The 19,911-nt window shown below is 39.9% G+C and overlaps 1 protein-coding gene across 3 annotated transcripts in view; it reads left to right on the top strand.

Moving 5' to 3' along the window:
- The window catches only part of FAM13C (family with sequence similarity 13 member C), a 161,017-nt gene that overhangs the window by 138,817 nt on the left and 2,289 nt on the right, over positions 1-19,911 (top strand). For all 3 annotated transcript variants that reach the window (XM_016185685.2, XM_007517389.3, XM_060190209.1), the window contains 5 exons: positions 5,358-5,439; positions 7,086-7,303; positions 12,596-12,691; positions 13,890-14,080; positions 15,832-15,933. In XM_016185685.2, coding sequence (XP_016041171.2) covers positions 5,358-5,439; positions 7,086-7,303; positions 12,596-12,691; positions 13,890-14,080; positions 15,832-15,933 — 689 coding nt within the window. The remainder of the gene's footprint in view (positions 1-5,357; positions 5,440-7,085; positions 7,304-12,595; positions 12,692-13,889; positions 14,081-15,831; positions 15,934-19,911) is intronic.

Genomic DNA, 19,911 nt, shown 5'->3' with positions numbered 1-19,911 from the left:
CCCTTAAAAGTCATATATATATATTTTTTTATAGAACAAGAAAGCACACATGACATGTAGACTATTAAAATAACATGTAGACTGTTATTTTACAGATCAGAACTATGAAGTCCAGGAAAACAGACCCAGAAACCCTGAGGCAATTGTGCTCACTTAGCTCAGGCCTGGTGTGCTGCCTGCTGATATGAGTACATTTTGCAATGGGGCAGTGCAAGTTCAAACCCCCTGGTCCCCCACCTGCAGGGGTGGAGAAACAGAGCTGCATATGTCTGTCTCTCTTCCTTTCTATCTCCCCCTCCCCTATTGATTTCTTACTATTTCTATGCAGTAAATAAAAATAATTTTTTTAAAAAAGCTTTAAAAATTCATATATCCATATTAATGAATGCTTCAGATGTCCTGAGTGGGGCTGACTTTTGCTGCTAGTGTAGTAACTGGTTCTGAGAGAGTCTCACAGTAGAAATTGTAGGGACATAGAGGCTCCATTCCTAAGACCTGTGTTAACACTTCTTTCCTGGAAACTTCTTGCATCAGACTGATCTGGATTTGAATCGGGCCTAGTGACTTAGGAACTTTGTGTCTTTAGACATATTATCTTACCTGAGTGTCAGTTTACGCACCTGCAAGATGGTGCTCCTATTAGCAGTGAAATGTACAGCTTGTGAATATTAAGTAAGGGAGTGCAAATATAATGCTTTCTACAGCGTTTGGCACAGAGGAAATAACTGACACTAAGTATTATGAACTTTGCCGGACTTCTCATGGAGAGGCCTCTTCCCGGGCACAAACTCCTGGCTTACCTGCTCTGTTGTGTCTCAGATGTGGGGGCCCAGAAGAATGTTCCAGGGCAGTAGGAGAGAGCCAACTGGGTCTTTCACAGTATTCGTAGCCAGAGACGCAACAAGAGATCACTAGGGAAATGCTTCATGAACAATCCGTTTATTGAACAGCAAAGCAGGGTCTATAAGGGGTGGTCGCAAGAGGAAGTGACATGTGTATACCATGTATGGTACGGAGACAAAGGGTCTAGGGAGGGTCAGGACTTTTCCAGTAATTGTTGTGCAAGAGGTTTAATCAGTTAAAGGAACGAGGAAGCAAGGTTATCAGTAACCAGCAGCCACAGCGGGGTCCTGAGGGCAGAGAGAAGATAGATCAGATATGATCAAAGGAATGGAATAGGTGGGGAAGTAGGGAGGGGACTTTCAGGCAAAACAAGGATTCTGTAGATAATAAGGGAGTGGGCTATTGTGAGGCAGGATGTTGATAGGTAGGGCAGATCCTGGAGGCCATCTCCTTCCTTGCTCGACCTCTTAGTAGAGAGAGACTGATAGGATTGGTCATACCCCTCGGGTACCCATCTTTCAATGGGGGAGGGGGGCCTGCTAAGCTCTACCGTATCCTCACAATTCCCTACAGAACTATTTTTTTTTTCAAAATATGGGTGATATCTGAACAGGATATTGTATGGCAGATAGAGATCTTGCTAGAAAAATGAAAATTGTAGATATTAATTGCCGGGCTAGCTTCGCAGATGGGAGACAGACGACCAGAGACCCATGGCTGAGCTGGGAAGCAGTATCTCTTTATTCATGTGGAACGCAGCACAATCTAAGCCATCTCTAATCACAATCCTGTCCTTATATATACTCACCAAGTAGGGTGGAAACAGGATGTGACGTAGAGAGGGTGGAGCGAAAAAAGACTGGTGGAAATCAAGGTGTACGAGGAGAAGGGGCGGAGCAAAAAGACATCGTGAACCAATGCCCTGCAGGCAGGGCGGTGCTTAGTTAACAGTGGTTATGTAAATAGAATACAGTGTTAAGCAGGGGGGATTAAACCAATGAAACAGAAGGGGTTTTAGAAGCCGAATTAGAAGCATACCAACAATGAATTATCCTTTAAATATTGTTCCTGCCTGAGCCACAGATCCTGGATTATTTCTCTTAAGTGTAACAGCTCATTAGCTGTTGCCTATTTGGGAAGAGAATTTCTTTTAGATTTTTTTTCTGATTTTGTCTAGAAAAGCACTAAAACCAAAGCATACATTTACCCACATACTTACCCACAACACTCAGACAGGCAGATGGAGGCACTTGGAGAACAACAGAGAAAGGAGGGTTTATAGACGGCTCTGCTCCAGGGAGCCAGGCTGTGCTTGGAGTGTTGTCATGTCAATGAACTTAACTGGCTGCTGTGTGTAAAGTGTTTCTTCCTGGCAGCCTGGCTGTGGAATTAATAGCACCCACTGCTAATTTTTGAATCCAAGCTCCTGCTGGGTGGGCTTCCTTGCTAGTCTGATGCGTGTGTACAGTTTCATCCCCCTCTCTGTGGAGTGTAACTACTTCATGTTACTGTTCAGAAGCATTTCTATCCCCTACACTTAACGATCACTAGACTAGCACACCATACCTAGCAAAGAATAGTAAAGCTGAATGTTCACTCTAAAGGAAATTAATGTTTCAAACAGAAAGTATTAGCCAGTCTAACTTTTTTTTTTTGGGGGGGGAGGGTCATTTGACCTTCACCAGTCCTAGATGACTTTGTCAGATAGAAAGACAGGGAGAGAGGGAAAGACATCACATCACCCAAGCTTCCCTCAGTAGTATGGTCAGTGCCATACTCGAACCCGGGTCGTATACCATGGCAAAGTAGGGAGCCTCCCTCCCATGCGAGCTATTTGGCCTGCCTTCCAGACTTTTTTTAAAATTAGTATTTGATTACTGAAGAAGCTGAGGTATTAAGAGGGGAATGGATTTCCCAGGATCACACAACAAATAATTGATTTAGCTTGAAAACAACTCAGATATACATATTTCTAATGCAGAAATCTTATAAAGTGCCTTTGAAAAGCCTTTGGCAGTCTTCAATTTTGGTCCAGGAATATCCTCAGCTTTGTGACACAGGCACCTATATAACTAACTGTATTGCATAAAACCTTCAGCTTAATCTCTGAGTGCATGCTTACTTGAAGATCCATAGTTTGTATAGAAGAGCTTTGCATATGCATATTATTTGAGGACTGTTATACTTGTGAGCTTGATTTAACCTCTTTTGAAATAAATAACTTTCAAGAATAGGAAAACTAAAAAATAACTCATTTCAGAAAATTATTTTAGACTTATTTATTTCTCCTCCAGGGCTATCACTGGGGCTTGATGTAGACACTACAAATTCACCGCTCCTTTAAATTTTGCTTTTAGGGAGTTGGGTGGTAGCACTGTGTGTTAAGGGTAGGTGGCACAAAGCACAAGGACCAGCGTAAGGATCCCGGTTCGAGCTGCAGGGGAGTCGCTTCACAGGCGGTGAAGCAGGTCTGCAGGTGTCTTTCTCTCCCCATCTCTGTCTTCCTCTCCTCTCTCCTTATCACTCTGTCCTATCTAATAATGACCACATCAATAATAATAGCTACAACAACAATAAAAACCAAGAAGTACAACAAAAGGGAAAATAAATTAAAGAAAATTTGTTTTTGAAGGGAGTCAGGTGGTCACACAGTGGGTTAAGTGCACATGGCACCAAGGACTGGCACAAGTATTCTGGTTTGAGCCCCTACTTCCCCACCTGCAGGAGTCGCTTCACAGGCGGTGAAGCACATCTGCAGGTGTCTGTCTTCCCCTCCTCTCTTGATTTCTTTCTGTCTTATAAAAAAATTATTTTTGACAGGACAGAAAAATTGAGAGAGGAAGAAGAGACAGACAGAAGGAGAGGGAAAGGGAGAGAAAGAGACACCTGCAGACCTGGATCCCTGCTCGTGAAGGTTCCTCCTAGCATGTGGCGAGCGAGGGCTTGAACCCAGATCCTTGGTCGGATCCTTGCGCTTAATGTCATTAACCGGATGTGCCACTGCCTGGCCCCCTTTTAGAATTTTAAATAAATTGCTAAATATTCAGTGAGATCTCTCATAAATGTTACTTGTAAAAGAGTTTGTTTGGCCATTTCTTTGGTGGTCATTGACTTAGTGTTTTAGGTTTTTTGTTGTAGTTATTGTTTTTGGTTTTTGTTTGTTTTCTATTTTGCAGTATTTCAAAATATGATTTTAATTGCATGGCATATACCCGGTGATGAAATAGATAATAGTTGTGTTTCAGGGGAAAAAAAGAGAAAAGATGTGTTTTCAGTGACAATCCTGAGAAATCGAATGTAAGCCGTCACGTGACGGGCCTCTAACCAGGTTGCTTTCCAAAGCCAAAGTCCTGAACTGTTTGTCAGGGAAGTAGCACGGTCACTCTAGCAGACAGTCAGCAGGACCAGGCTAAGCTGTTCTGGAGGAACGGCCTCGGCCGTGTCCATGATCCTGAAAACAGGGCTCCCTTTGTAGAAATCATTGCATCCTGTCTGAGCTCCTTTGGGAAAACTAACAAAGCTGTCATTTTCCTTTGACCTTAATTTTCATCTTCACTTTAAAATATATTTTAGTTCACTCCAAAGGGACGTAACTTTGTCCTTGTTTTACAAGTGAACATTCTGAATTCCCTGGAGAATTGCACCTGTCACACAGGATCATTTTCTTTTCTTTCTTTTTTTTTTTTTCAAATTGAGTAACATATTCCTCCACCAAAAATCAAAGTGAATGAAGCATGTTTACAAAATCAGATCCTTCTAAGATTAAAATATGTATTTACCTCCTGGGTGGGGGTAGATAGCATAATGGTGATTATAAAGAAACGTTCATGCCTGAGGCTCCAACTTCCTAGGTTTAATACCCCCACCACCAGAGCTGATAAGTGCTTTGGTAAAAAAAAAAAAAAGACTATGTGAAAAATACTGGCTGCTCAGGCATGTTTAGCAGCAATGCCATGGCTGGGATGCTTGTTTGTGTTTGAATCTCTCCCCCGTCTTAATAACTGCTTCAGTTACTTTACTCTTCTCTTTTCCTTCTTCCCCTCCCTTCCTTCCTTCCTTCCTTCCTTCCTCCCTCCCTCCCTCCCTCCCTCCCTTCCTTCCTCTCTTCCTTCCTTCTTTCCTTTTTTTCTTCCCTTTTTCTTTGTTTTTTTTTTTTTTTTTCTGCCTCCATGATATTGCTATGGGGCTCAATGCTGGAATCTGCTGTTCCTGAATTCAGGCCTTTTTTCTTATTTTATTGCATAGGACAGAAGGAAATTGAGAGTGGAGGGGGAAATAGAGAGGGCTAGAGACAGACAGACACCGCAAGACCTACTTCACTGCTTGTGAAGCAAACCAGTATCCTTGTGTGGGTCCTTAGGCTTTGTACAATGTACACTGAACCCAGTGCGTGACCACCCAACCCCTTTCATTACACCTTTGTGAATTCATTGTTTAAAATGTTTATTTTCCTTTGTTCTTTCCCTCGTTCCCTCCTTCTCTTCTGCATCTTTTTTTTTTCTTTCCATCGGTAGCCTTCACACGGGGACAAGACTTCTAACCCCGAAGTCCTGAAGTGGATGAATGATTTGGCCAAAGGACGTAAACAGCTTAAAGGTAAATGCCAGGCACCGATCCTCTCCAGAGAAAAGAAACATTTAAACTAGTGATGATGTGTTGTCCGTCAATTTTTACTCTGTTCTAGCCCTGCACCTTTTAACCTTACTCCTTGCCTAGATGGTTGACCCATCTTGAAACAACGGGCTGTAGGTCTCCTTGATCATTTTGCTTCACATCATAAATCTTACAAAGAGACTGAAGAACTCTTGACACCCAAGTTGAATGAGTCACTTCATTGCCAGGGACATTTGCACAGGTGAATCATTAACTCCACTGGGTTGATGAATTCCCTAAACACTAGAAACAGAGAAGACCTGCACAGTCCACATTCCACATGTTCCATTATGCAGATGAGGGTGTTTATGTAGAGATAAAGAGAAAGGTTATGTAGCTGAAAGGTGGTGAGCTCAGTATAAAACTCAGTTCTCTGCCAGTGTTTTCTCTCTCTCTAAAGCCAATGGTGTGAATATTAACTTGAAAATACACTGTAAAGGACTAATGGTGGTTTAGCAATAAAATTTTATTTTCTTCTATCTCTAAATTCTTGATTAACTTAGACCGAAGAGATTTTCCAAATTTTTAGAATCATGATGACTAAGGAACTGGAAAGGAATGTTAATTCAGCAGTACTAAGCTGTATTTATGTGACAGGTTTGTAAAATATTCAGTATTTAATCACTACACATGAGTCTTAAAAAAAAAATCAAAGGAAATGAGCTAGATAATCAAGAAGTCAATATAAATGACCTTATTCAAGTGGTCAGTTCCCTAGCATATTCTGAAATGAAATTCCTTGATAAGTCCCAGGTGGCTTTTAAATGTTTAATGGTGTAGGTTGTTGCAGCCGCAGTTACCCCTCAATTTTATTAGTTAGCAGCAGGCAAAATGGTGAAATCTGTCAAGCTGAAACTGGCATTGGCCTCTCTCCTGCCTTCTTGAAGCCAGTACATTTCTGAATGTGCGCGGAACTTTCAGAATCTCCTAGTGTGGAATCTCCAGTTGCTATGGTGGGCAAAAGAGGTGGAAACTTGACCCTCTCAGGTTCCACTGCTCTTCCTCCCAAATGTGTTCTCTCAACTGATTTCTCTTCTTCTCCTTCCCCTCTCCCTCCCCCCCCCTTCTTCTTCTTCCATTTGCCCTTCTTCCGTAGCCAGTCAACAGCATCAGGTTCCTTTTAATGGCCTTTAAGTTTTTTGCCCCAGGGTCCTTGTTGAAACTTGGTGCACTTTTTTTTAATTTTCTTTTGGGTAGGACAGAAAAATGTTGAGAGGGAAAGGGGATAGAAAGATGCAGAAAGACACCTGTAAGGTGTCTTTTATCAGCACCTGTAAAGCCTCTCCCCTGTAGGTAGGGGACCAGGTGCTTGAACCCGGGTCCTGGTGCAGGCCCTGCCTCCTCTGGAATTTAAACCTCTGAGTTACTTCCACACATTATCCTCCATCTTCTTAAGACCTCTGCCCTGGAGTCCTCTACTTTTGCATTGGATTTGTTGTTTATGATGTTATAAAGGCTGCCTTTTCCGCCTGACAAATCAGTAGCAGCACCTTTCATTTTTATTGGCTTGCTATCAGAGAAGATAAATCTTAAAAACCCCCTACACTTGGGCCCATGAGTCCTTTCTGTAAACCACTGCTTTTTCTTAGAGCTGAGGCTGAAGCTGTCAGAAGAACAAGGGAGTGCTCCCAAAGGCACACCTCGAAATCTGTCCAGTGACCAACTCCAACTCGCAGCCCCCAGAGGTAATGGGAAGCCAGAAGCTGTGGGCCCTGAGCCAAGCTCCTCTGGAGAGGAGACTCCAGATGCTATGTTGACTTACCTACAGGAGAAGAGAGAGCAGCTTCCCTCCCAGGATGATTCTAAGGTACCTTAACATACCTTCTTCAAAGACCCCGACATTTCACGCACTGTCAGTGAAATAGCTCACGGCTTTGACCAATTCATCAGAGTTAAACTGATACCACGTCAGCAAGTTCTCGAGACTGGCTCTGAAGTTTCTGTTTGATGAGTTTTTAGTGATTGTTGTTGATGTCAGATAATTCCACAAAATGTTGTTATTCTGGAGTGTTTTACGGCTATTTGTTGATGGGAAATAAACGGCATAGGTACTGGGGTATGGCATATCAAATTTCGCCTGATAAATTATCAAGTGTATCTGGGTATAGGGTTATAATTTTCACCTTAACATATGCTTTCTTAAAATAAGGGCTGGAAAAATAGCTCACCTTGATAGTGTGCCTGCTTGGTCATGTGCATGAGCCAGATTTGAGTCCGGCACCGACTTCTTTGGAAGAAGTCTTGGTGTTTTGGTAACGTTCCTTCTCTATGTCTCTGTTTGCTCTGTCTGAAAAATTCAGCCCTTAGCAGGGACACCGTGATGCTGACAACAATAGTACAAAACATAAATGAAATCTTAATAGTGAGTAAACTGTCATATGTTAAAGACAGAGGGGCAGGCTATCTTTATACTAAGACTGTAGAGTTAATTATATGATTATTATTATTAGATAGACAGCCAGAAATCGTGAGGAGGGGGAGATAGAGAGACAGAGAGACATCTGCAGCCCTGCTTCACTACTTGTGAAGCTTTCCCCCTGCAGGTGGGGACCAAGGGCTTGAACCCTGTTCCTTGTGCACTGCAATGTAAGCACTCAACCAGGTGAGTCTCCGACTGGTCCCTAGAGTTAATTTTGAAATATCTGTGAGAAGTTCAGATAGACTTATCAACTAGGCATTTGGATATGTGAGTACAGAACTAAAGCATTTTTATTTTTATTTTTTGAAGAAGACAATGAAATAAATACCAAAAGGCGTATCATAGCCACTGGTCTTGTCCCCTTAATCTGGGACTTATGTTCAACAAGTAAAAATGGACTTTTGGCCACCTTTATGAAAAACTCCAAGGGTTTCAAATATCTGTACATGTTGTAGTGAATGAACATGTTTTTATTCACTCAGACAATCTTTCTCCTCTCTCCCAAAAAAAAACTTCTAAACTTTGTTAGTCAGACTTAATGGATAAATAGATAGCCACTCCTATGGTGATCTTTTCCCATTTTTGTTTGCTTGTTTAATAGCTATCTTCTACAAGTGTATCTTGGTGAATACCTAAATCCAAAATGGTCTACTCAGTTAAATACAGAGGGGAATGAGCCCAGTTTAGTAACTTAGTACAGAAATAAGCACTTGAATGAAGCACTTTCTAACAACACGTGACAAGTGGATTAATTATTCAACTCTGACATCTACAGCACACAGACATAAGCTATTTATGTAATTATTTTGACAATAACAGGAAGTGTCTGGTGACTGGTGGGCATTCATTTACAAAATGATTTGAGTGTCTACTTGTATATAAACTACCAAGTCTGTTGAATATTCGAAGATTGAGAAGTCACAGGGACTTACTGCCTTCAAGGAACTCACCTTCTCCTGGGAGTTTTAGCCAACACAAACCATATAATAAGTAAGAGCTTTTAGTGATGTTGCTAACTGGTATGCAAAGGAAGAGGTGATACAATTGAAAATACTGGGCATGATTTCTACTTTATATTTGGTAATTAGGAATAATGTCAGCAATCGGGTGACATTTAGTGAAGCCAAGCCAGCCACAAGATGGTTATTTTAGACCAACGGGCCTGCAAGTATGACAGCTTTGAAGGAAAGAAACTCATCTGTATTTACAATCGTTAGATCTATGGAATGAAGCACAGGAGGGCAGGAGATGTGGTTGGGAAGACAGACTGGGAGCCATCACACAGGATCACTTAGACCTTAGTGTTTTGAAGCTGACAAATAGTTGTAAGCAGGAAAGTGAGATGGATGATAGAAGACAACTTGATGGTCTTTGTGACTCATGTCGGTAGTCAAGTCATGGGGGAAAGAAGTGGAAAGGGAAAGGTGAAATGAGTGCTTTGGAAGCCTTGGGGCTGGAGAGAGGTAGGACTATTCATATTCAAAGTACATTTTGAATATAGAATCAAAAGGGCTGAGTGACTGAATAGGAAGGGCTGATGGAAAGAATTCAAGACAGTGACGGGTTCCTTTACTGCAATGGGAGAACATTGGAGAAACAGGTGGTAACCAAAACAGAACTCCAGAGATCTCTTTCAGACATGTTAACTTTGAAATACTGAGGAAAAGAGTGACCATCCAGTTTCCATACACTTTCCTGGTATTAGTACTTATGATTCCACTGCTGATGAAATGACTCAGATTTGGGCAAACTGAGATATCAATATGGCCCCCTACCAAGGAGGCATTTTAGTCCCATAAGTACAATGTGCAGGAGGGTCTGAAGATGTGAGAAACATCTGAGTGTTTTTAGATGCTATCTATGTATAAGCAACAATTATATTCTAACCTAATATTTTTCCAACTGTTAAGTGTCAGAAGTCGCTTCAAAAATCAACTTAGTACCTCTCAAAAGATTAAACTAGGTCCTTCAGAAAGCCTCTCTCCAGCAGGCATGTGGTAAGGCATGTAGACCTCAAGTGGCTCGCCAGCTATCAGGTGGGAGCTAAAGAGATGTCTAGAAGCCACAGCAGAATCAAAAGGTCATGTATAAATTAAAGAACAACAACAAAAAACCCAAAAGACAAGTGCTATTCTTGGCTCCTTGATGAGACATTAGCATTTGAAAAGAACTCATCAACTGCTGTATCTGTAAACTCAAACTGACAGATAATTTACATTTGGATTTCTTGTTTTACTGCCAGCACTGCATTAAATATTAAATTTCACTATGAAGGTATTTTTCCTTTTCTAGAGAGACCTTATTTTTTAAATTTTTTTATTGTTTTTATATATTTATTGGATAAGGACAGCCAGAAATTGAGAGGGAAGGAGATGATGAGAGAGAGACAGAGAGACACCTGCAGCACTGCTTCACCACTTGTGAAGCTTTCCCCCTGCAGGTGGGGACTAGGGACTCGAACCTGGGTCCTTGTGCACTGTAATATGTGCGCTTAACCAGGCGTGCCACCACCGGGCCCGAGAGACCTTTTTTTTTATAACAAAGTTGTCAAGTGGCAGTGGCCAGTAAATGCTACTGAATTATGCTCAGTGCAGTATTTCCTTGCTCACTCTCAGCTATCGCTCCTTCTAATGCCATATCAATGGAGGAGAAGGAAAGAATGGTTTGAATCAATCCTTATTTATCTTTATTTTCTGATGACACATTCCTGCTCTGCACAGTCCTGTCAGATTACTCAACATGGCCCTTATGTCCTCTGTTCATATTACAAAACATGAACATAAACGTATGTAACATATTGCAGCCACCAAAACTCAGGAGCATGGATGCATTTCAGAGACAGCCACTGAATTTAGAGAAGAAAACTAGTACTCAGCAGAAAGTGAATGAAAATAGCAAAGTTTCAATGATGTTTCCTTTATAGATTTAGTGTTCTTATCAATCAGTCTACCTCCAGACTCACTGAAGTGAGATGAGAAAGTTCCCAAAGTTTCTCTCCATAGGTTTGTGAGTAGAAGATAGGTGTTGGAACATAGCCTTTCTATTTACTTTCTCTGTCTTTCTTTCTTTCTCTCCCTTCCTTCCTTCATTTCTTTCCTTCCTTTCTTCTCTTTCTTTCTTTCCTTCCTTCCTTCCTTCCTTCCTTCCTTGCATCCTGTCTTTCTATTCAAGTATCTCGAGAAAGCAGTTACAGAATTTCGAGTTTCAACAAAGACTTGCTCTTTAGGCCACTGGACCTTGTTTCTGGTAATGACCCTAAGTGTTTGATCACTGAATCATCAGAGTAGAAGATGAATACAGACATTTTAAATGGGGGATGGGTGCACATGTTACAAGAACCCAGGTCCAAGCTCTTGGTCCCCAGCTGCAAGGGGAGAGTTTTGCGAGTGGTGAAGCAGGGCTGCAGGTGTCTGTCTGTCTCTTTCCCTCTATCATCCCCCTTCCTCTTGATTTTCTGGCTGTCTCTCTCCAATAAATAAATAAATAAATAAATAAATAAATAAAATTTTAAAAATTAAAGAGAAAAATTCTGTATGTGTGCAGACTTTCACATACCATTTGTGGAAGATAATTTTCCACAATGGTGTTCATCATTCAGATTTGCTTTTTGATCACTTTCCTATTGGTCATTATTGAACTGATTTACTTTTTTTTTTTTCTTTTTTAGGAATCCAGAGTATACCAAAAAATAAAATCCACAAAAAAAATAAATCAGCAGATGCCAATCATTGTAACATGCATCATTTTCTGAAGCAACTTCTAAGAAACTTAAGTCCCAGTGGGAGAATAAACCAAAATTACTTCCATGTTTTCTGAACTTAGATTGATATTTCCTCTTTTTACCCAATAACATGCTCTAAAACACAGTATGGGATGTTATGACTAGGGAAATTCAGAATGATTGGTCTACAGAATACAAAGATTCTTTCATTGTTTACTCAATACTTAAAAGGTTCCTACACAGAGAAATAATATTTCTACTGTATGTAAAAGAGGGTTTGAATGTAGCCTGCGAGATTTATATAAAAACTATAAAGAAAAGCTAGATTCTTTTTGCATATAAGCTTGGGTTAATTGATTCGTAGTAAGAAAGAGGGGGGATTGGACACTGTGAGAAAAGGCATGCAACCCTACTGCTGGGTCACTTTTTGTAAAACAAGTAATCAAAGGATAGATTACTTATCCATTTACACATTGTGGTGGGATTCCTTCAGCCAGATTAAAAAACATTTCTAATCAGAAGGGAAAACACAAAGCAGAAGTTGGACTGGATTTGGTGTATTGCACCAAAGTAAAAGACTCTGGGGGAAGGGGTTCAGGTCCTGGAACATGATAGGAGAGCAGGACGTAAGTGGGGGTTAGAGTGTTATGCAGAAAACCGGGAAATGTTACACATGTAAAAACTACTGTATTTTACTGTTGACTATAAATCATTCCCCTCAACAAAAATTTTAAAAAAATTTCTAAACTTGAACCTAACCTTTAAGATTTAATAGAAGAAAAGTATGTATATTGTTTATACAGTACAATGGATTTTCTTTTTTCTAACTAATGTTCTACTAGAACATTACAATCCCTTACTTTGAAATGGCCAGCCACTTCTGATTTTACCTGCTGAAAGTATTGGTATGCTTTATTCCTGCTTGAGAAAGGAACAATAATTAATTCCTTGTTTTTCAGATAACAAAGCAAGACAAGAACCTCATAAAGCCTCTTTATGACCGATGCAGAATTATTAAGCAAATCTTGTCAACCCCTTCCCTCATTCCAACAATTGTAAGTCTGAATGTTTGCCTTGACTAGAAATTTCTTCTTTCTATTGCTGTTTAGTTAGGGAAGTGCTATTGTGAGAATTACAAAGGCGCCTAGCCTTCCTGACAGTACATTCTGCTAAAGGAATAGTTTGGAAAGAACTGTGGTCTTCTTCAACCTCAATTCTTTATAGTTAAAAGTAGCTGATAGTGAGAAACATTGTTAAACATAAATACATAGAAATTTAATTTTGAAGCCAGTTTGATTTTAATGATTTGGCATTATCAAATTAGACTAAAATAACATATAATAATGCCTTTCTACTTTATTAATTTTTATGCTTTAATAAAATATATGGGACAGTATGCTTGAGGTAATAGTTAACCATTTTTCTTTGGTATCAGTATCATGTGACTATCAATAGTCAATTTTACTCAGTACTTTCACTGAATTAGATTCCTTTTAATAGCGTATGATTTGGGGGAATACAGAAGTAGAATAGCTCCAGAAATTCTACTCCATCAGTATTAAAAAAGTTACTCAGACTACCAAGATAAAAATAATAAGTATCAGCAAATAATAGACTTTAAGTATATTTTGTTTATGTTACACTATTTAAAGACTCTCCTAGGTTCATAAGCTTTGGAATTTTCCACTGAGGAAGAAGTTTTTGAAGTGGAATATGGTTCTAAGATATCTTTGCAAAAATGATTAGTCATGATCAGAACTACCAGAACAGGTGAAGAGTAATTTTATTTTGTTTTGGGCTTCATAGAACTCTTTTCTTAGTGTTATTCCTTCCGAGTGGCCCACACCAGGTCCCGAGTCAGTCTATTTCTGGGTGACAAAAGCTGGCTATCTCCCATCTCAGCCTGTATAAACTGTTCTAAAGCTTGGAGCCAAGTATTCTAGGTGAAAGGAAGAAACTACTAAGTAGCATAGCTCAGAATGGACAATGTCTGCAATGTCTGTACCTTCTTTGATCTAGCAAATGGAGATGAACTTGGCAAACATCTTATCCCAACAGGGGTGTCTCCGCTCATTAATATCTACCAAAGCCTTTTAGCAGCTAAGGAGGACTTTCTTTTGGGGGTGTCCTTTTTGGTTCTCAGTGGGCACACAGATTATCCACTGTTTTAATGGACTATGTCATTTAAATGATTCTGCTTCCTCCTGAGGCATTTAGCATTTTTGTGACTTTAACTTTGACTGGGAAAATCAGGAAGAAGAGGACTCTGATGAAGATTGTCCAAGAGGAAGCCAGCAACCTTCTTTGTCAGATCAGACATCTCACCTTCCTATTGGTGACCTCATCTGTGCTGAAAATGAGTCTCTTAGAGTCCTGCTACCCAATGAAAAAAAAGAAATCAAACAACCAGCCCTCTCTATGTCTAATTTACATGAGGCCACTATGTAAGTATGACTCTTTAAGGATGTCCCTTTAATTCCTCATCAGTGATACCTTATATGTGCATGTGCTGTGCAGAAAAGCTACTGGAATCTAACATTGCTATCTACCAAAGTGTAGTTTTGAAAACATACTTTGGTTTTTCTCTTAACTAGAATAGTGTGTCGAAAAACCATGAAAAATCAAGGTTCCAATAGTATTCCAAATGTCTGTGGTAAGTTTGCTATCTAGTAGCACATATTTTGAGCAGGGTTTAATTCTTGGCAATGCTGAAACAGAGCTGGACTTTGAACATGTTGAACCAAAGGAATTAGGATTTTGTATGAATCAATAGTTGGCAAGACCTTTATTTTAATCTAACATAGTTAGATATGATGATTCCTCCAGGCTGCTAATCCCTTAGACTCTGGATAAATCACTTTCCTTAGTATAATCATAACCATCATTCAGCAGCTGACATACCAATTCTTTGGAAATTATATATATATCATAGGCCAGATAATAAGATTTTCTTTACTATGGCTAGGATCTGTGTCCAAATATAAGTGGAATCCACATAAATATAAGAAGAAGGTTAAGTTGTGAATTGAAATTTAATGTGCTTGTACAATTGGTTGATACGTCCATTTCAAATGACAGAAGAGCTACCTGTTTTGAAACCTGACAGCAGCTTTCCTTTCTTCCGTCTCCCTCCCTCCCTCCCTCCCATTGGCTGCTCTAAAGCAGTTGTGCTTTTTCAGATGTAACTTTTTTGAAAGTAGTGGGAGTTTTTCACTTAATATTGATCTATAAAAGTAGGGCTATCCTTCACATTTAGACACATGTAAGTAGTTTACTACTCTCACCTCTTAAGTTCTTGTGCCCTGCCCCTTCCTTTCTTCTGGAAATCACCAGTTTTCTGTAATATCTAAGAGACATTGTGGTTACCACTTCTTTTGCCATTTCCTTTACTTTAGCTATCTTCTTTTTCTTAGAATGAAATGACAAAAGTTTTAGTGGAACGTGTTGTGTGCGTGTGTGCGTGCGTGCGTGCGTGTGTCGGGTGTCACTCTCCCTAGACGCTAGATTAAAAGGAAGGCTTTTCTTTAAAACTGCTTCCTTTCGTGTCTCTTAAATTCAGCATATCACTTAATATTATCAAATATTCTTTCAAGATGTTTGTTTCCCCTTCACCCAAACATAGGGGCTGCATTCGCATCACTTTTTTTTTGGAAATAAAAATGTCTAGATTCTTCATTTTCCACTTTACTGGGAGGTTAATGATTTATAGTCACCACTTTGCACAAGGGACTGTCTGCTTGCCTCTGGTTGGTTCTTTCCTGTGACATTATTTTCATCAAGTAACTTCCTCTGGTGTTCCTATATAGCAGGGGTGAGGAACCTTTTCCCTGCCAAGGGTCATTTGGATATTTATAACATCATTCAGGGACCACACAGGATTATCAAAATTAAAAGATTAACATTTAGTGCTGCTATGAAATCAAATAAAGCTCCTGGATATACTGAATTTCAAGGCCCACCTGTACTTTGCTTGGCAGGGCCCAACCAAATGATTTCTTGGGCTGGACATTTTCCACCCCTGCTCTGTAGGGTCAATTAGAGTCCTCACATGCCACGTGGATTTTCAAGTGACTCTTAGGCAGAACAGTTCTGTATCATAAGCATGGTTTGGGTCAACACGTGAATCTGCTCATGATAAACTTTGAGTTATTCTAGAGCTCAATCACAAAACAAATATGCCCTTTACCCAACGCAGGCCAGTGCTTCTAGACCATCTCCGAGAAACTAGGGCTGACAAGAAAAGGCTTCGAAAAGCCTTGAGAGAATTTGAAGAACAATTCTTTAAACAAACTGGAAGGTAAGTGTGGGCGGAAATCCACTTTAAACTAACATTTCCTGGCATTCTATCTTTTAGAATGTGTGTGTGTGTGGTTTTTTTTTTTTTGTAGGAATAGTGATTTTATGCAAGGTAGAAATAATTTCCATAAGGAATTATGCCCAGCATTTGTCCAATGAAACACTGACGGGTTACTTATTAGGCATGTGATATGGGAGGTTGTGGCTATCAAGTTAGACATCACACTTTGAAAAATAAAGGATAAATTAAAAAACAAATCTCTAATGGTACATAAAATTTCTGACCATACTAAACTGTTAGAAAAATATATTTGATTTTTCATACCATGTAAGATCTTTTGACTATGTGGTTCCACAACTATTCTCTATTTTCTTTCTTTCTTTTTTTTTTTAATATTTATTTTATTTATTTATTCCCTTTTGTTGCCCTTGTTGATTTATTGTTGTAGTTATTATTGTTGTTGTTGTTGTTGGATAGGACAGAGAGAAATGGAGAGAGGAGGGGAAGACAGAGAGGAGGAGAGAAAGATAGACACCTGCAGACCTGCTTCACCGCCTGTGAAGCGACTCCCCTGCAGGTGGGGAGCCGGGGTTCGAACCGGGATCCTCATGCCGGTCCTTGTGCTTTGCGCCACCTGCGCTTAACCCGCTGCGCTACAGCCCGACTCCCTATTCTCTATTTTCATGAATAATTCATCCTTTGATTTAAATGTATCCTTTAAACTTCAGGTTTTACCGTTAAGCATTTTATTTTAGAATTTGGTTCAAAATTCCTACCTAGTGTTATTTCTCAAATAAATATCTGGCTTTATACTTTCTACTTCTGTTTTTCAGTGTCAACCCAAGTTCTCATTATGCATTCTATTAGCTGCGTAATAGGGAGTTGGGTGGTAGCACAGCGGGTTAAGCACATGTGGTGCAAAGTTCAGGTACCAGCAGAGGGATCCTGGTTCCAGCCCCCGGCTCCCCACCTGCAGGGGCGTCGCTTCACAGGCGGTGAAGCAGGTCTGCAGGTGTCTGTCTTTCTCGCCCCTCTCTGTCTTCCCCTCCTCTCTCCATTTATTTCAGTCCAATCTAACAACACATCAATAACAACAACAATAATAACTACAACAATAAAAATATAAGGACAACAAAGGGCAAAATAAATTTTAAAAGTATTCAAATGTGTGTGATATATATAGCATGTATTGATATACGTGAAATAAAGATTATTGATCTACCAGAAGAGACAAAGATAAGTAATTTAGCTCTCCAGAATCAGCTTCTATGGTTATAGATGAACTGGTTCATTTCGTAGGATACTTTCAGCAAGTATAGCTACCAGGAAGACATTAGTCTTAGGAAATAAGGGATTTAGCTAGGGAGGTTGCACACTGGTTTATGCAACAGACTTTCATTCCTGAAACACCAGAGATCCCAGGTTCGATTCCTAGCACCATCATAAGCCAAGGCTGAACAGTACTCAAGTAAAAAATTAAAGACAAACAAGGAAAGGATGCAAGTTTTCTGAAGTCACTGTTATTTAGTAGCAGAGATGGGAGTGAGTGCTATAATGAGGCCTTGGTATTTCTCTTTATCTAGGTATGTCTTTCCTTAGTTGCTGTCAATTCCAGCAACTCTATGGTTGCAGTGATGGAGAGGAACTATTTTCTAAAATCTCTGAAAGTTTAATCTACTCACCTTTCAGTCAGCTCTTCCATTTTTATCCTGGAAGGTCTGTTCACTAGGTCTATCCTTATTCAGTCAGAAATTTTGCTTTCAGCAAATAAATGTAACTGACTAGAACCTTTCTAGTTGATTGGTACAAGTCCAACTTATATTTCTGCCAATGTTGACTTATTTTATGATTTTGTGGCTGTTAAACTTAGAATATGAAATATAATTTCTTTTTTATTTTTTTCCCATTTTCTTTAACTAATTTCCATACAGTGCCTGCATTTCCACGTTTACATATTTGAACCTAGGAGTCTATTTTAAAAGACGTTAAGGACTTCCCAGTGTGATAGACTTCCTTTGCAATGCCTTTGAAGTGGTGGTTCTCTGCATGCCTTTTGATATACAGGGAAATCTGACAGTCTACATGCACTATTCTACTGTACCTATGAGCCCTAAATTCACTGGAGATAGACCTATGTATTTGACTGAGGTTCTATGCTCTCTTGTGGGCAGATTATTTCAACTAAATGCCAAAGTGCTAATATGTCACAATGAAAATCAAATATGTGGGGATCGGGCAGTAGAGCAGCAGGTTAAGTGAACCTGGTGCAAAGCGCAAGGACGACTAGAGATCCCGGTTCGAGCCCCCGGCTCCCCACCTGCAGGGGAGTCTCTTCACAGGCTGTGAAGCAGGTCTACTGTGTCTGTCTTTCCCTCCTCTCATGATTTCTTCTGTCCTGTCCTACAACAACAGTAATAATGACAACAACAAGGGTAACAGCAAAGGCAACAAAATGAGAAAAAATAGCCTCCAGGAGCAGTGGATTCATGGTGCAGGCACTGAGCCCCAACAATAATATTGGAGGCAAAAAAAAAAAAAAAGAAAATCAAATATGTTAGTGGCTAGGAAATATGGGTCTTAATTTTATTTTCCTGAAATAATTTTATTAGGATGACCTAACTATCCTTAAGGCAAATCATCTGTTAGTGAGTTGATTACTAAGACTTTAAGGTACTATATAAATGTTATTGGTAGTACTTATGAGAGTGGCATGATAATCAATTGTAAGCCAGGAACTGTAATACACACTTTAGCATGCTATTTCTAATAAGGAAACAACTTGGAAAATAACCTAGCAAAAATGTTCATTCTGACCTTCTTGTTCACTAGCCAAATTAGAGTATGCAGGAACAGAAAATAAGGTATATATTATTCTTTCCTTATAAAAGTATTGTTTCCTGGGGCCAGGTGGTGACGCCTCTGGTTGAGTGCACATGATACAGTGCACAAGGACCCAGGTTTGAGCCACCGGTCCCCACTTGCAGAGGGAAAGCTCTGTGAGTGGTGAAGCAGGTCTGCAGGTGTCTCTCTGTATCTCTCCCTCTCTATCAGCCCCGACCCTCTCGATTTCTGACAGTCTCTATCTAATTAATAAATAAAAATAAAACATTTAAAATAAAATAGTAAAAGTATCGTGTCCTTAGCAAAGAGAAATGTTTATTTTCTTCACTTAGATCTGTTTATACAACTTTATGTGCTACTTAGAATCCAGTAAGGATCAGTTTCCTATGAGATACAGAATGAAGGGAAACTTGGGTAACATTCGATTTCAACACTATTTAAGCAGCGCTCTGAGAACATGTCTGCTGTTCCGTGCAGCGTGCACAGGGCTGGCGTGACTGTTTGTGCGGAAAGCACACTGCTTTGCCATGTGCAGCCCATATTCCTAGCCGGACTCCAGCACACTGAAGGAAGTTTCAGTGCTGTGGTTTCTTTCCCTCTCTGCCTCTGAAAACAAAAAATACATTTTAGGGCAGTGTGTAGTGGTGCAACACAAGCAGATGACTACATTATTATAGGAGGTCTTTATAGGTTAGCTTGTGTTTTTATTTGTAAGAATAAATATTTATGGGGGCTGGGCAGTAGCGGGGTTAAGCGTACATGGCAAGAAGTGCAGGGACCGGAGTAAGGATCCCTGTTAGAGCCCCGGGCTCCCCACCTGCAGGGGGGTCGCTTCACAAGCGGTGAAGCAGGTCTGCAGGTGTCTGTCATTCTCTCCCCCTCTCTGTCTTCCCTTCCTCTCTCAATTTCTCTCTGTCCTATCCAACAACAACAATATCAATGGCGACAATGACAATAACAACAACAAGGGCAACAAAAATGGGAAAAGGTGGCCTCCAGGAGCAGCAGTGGATTTGTGGTGCAGGCACCAAACCCAAGTGATAACCCTGGAGGCAAAAAAAACAAAAAACAAAAAAGAGAATAAATATTTATTATCAGTAATGAGAAAATAGAAGAAGTATAAGTAGAATGGCAAGT

Source organism: Erinaceus europaeus, chromosome 1 (assembly GCF_950295315.1).
Source record: "Erinaceus europaeus chromosome 1, mEriEur2.1, whole genome shotgun sequence".
Classification (NCBI taxonomy): Eukaryota; Metazoa; Chordata; class Mammalia; order Eulipotyphla; family Erinaceidae; genus Erinaceus; species Erinaceus europaeus.
The sequence above is the reverse complement of the archived record's forward strand: the minus strand, read 5'-3'. Positions and strand labels throughout refer to the sequence as shown.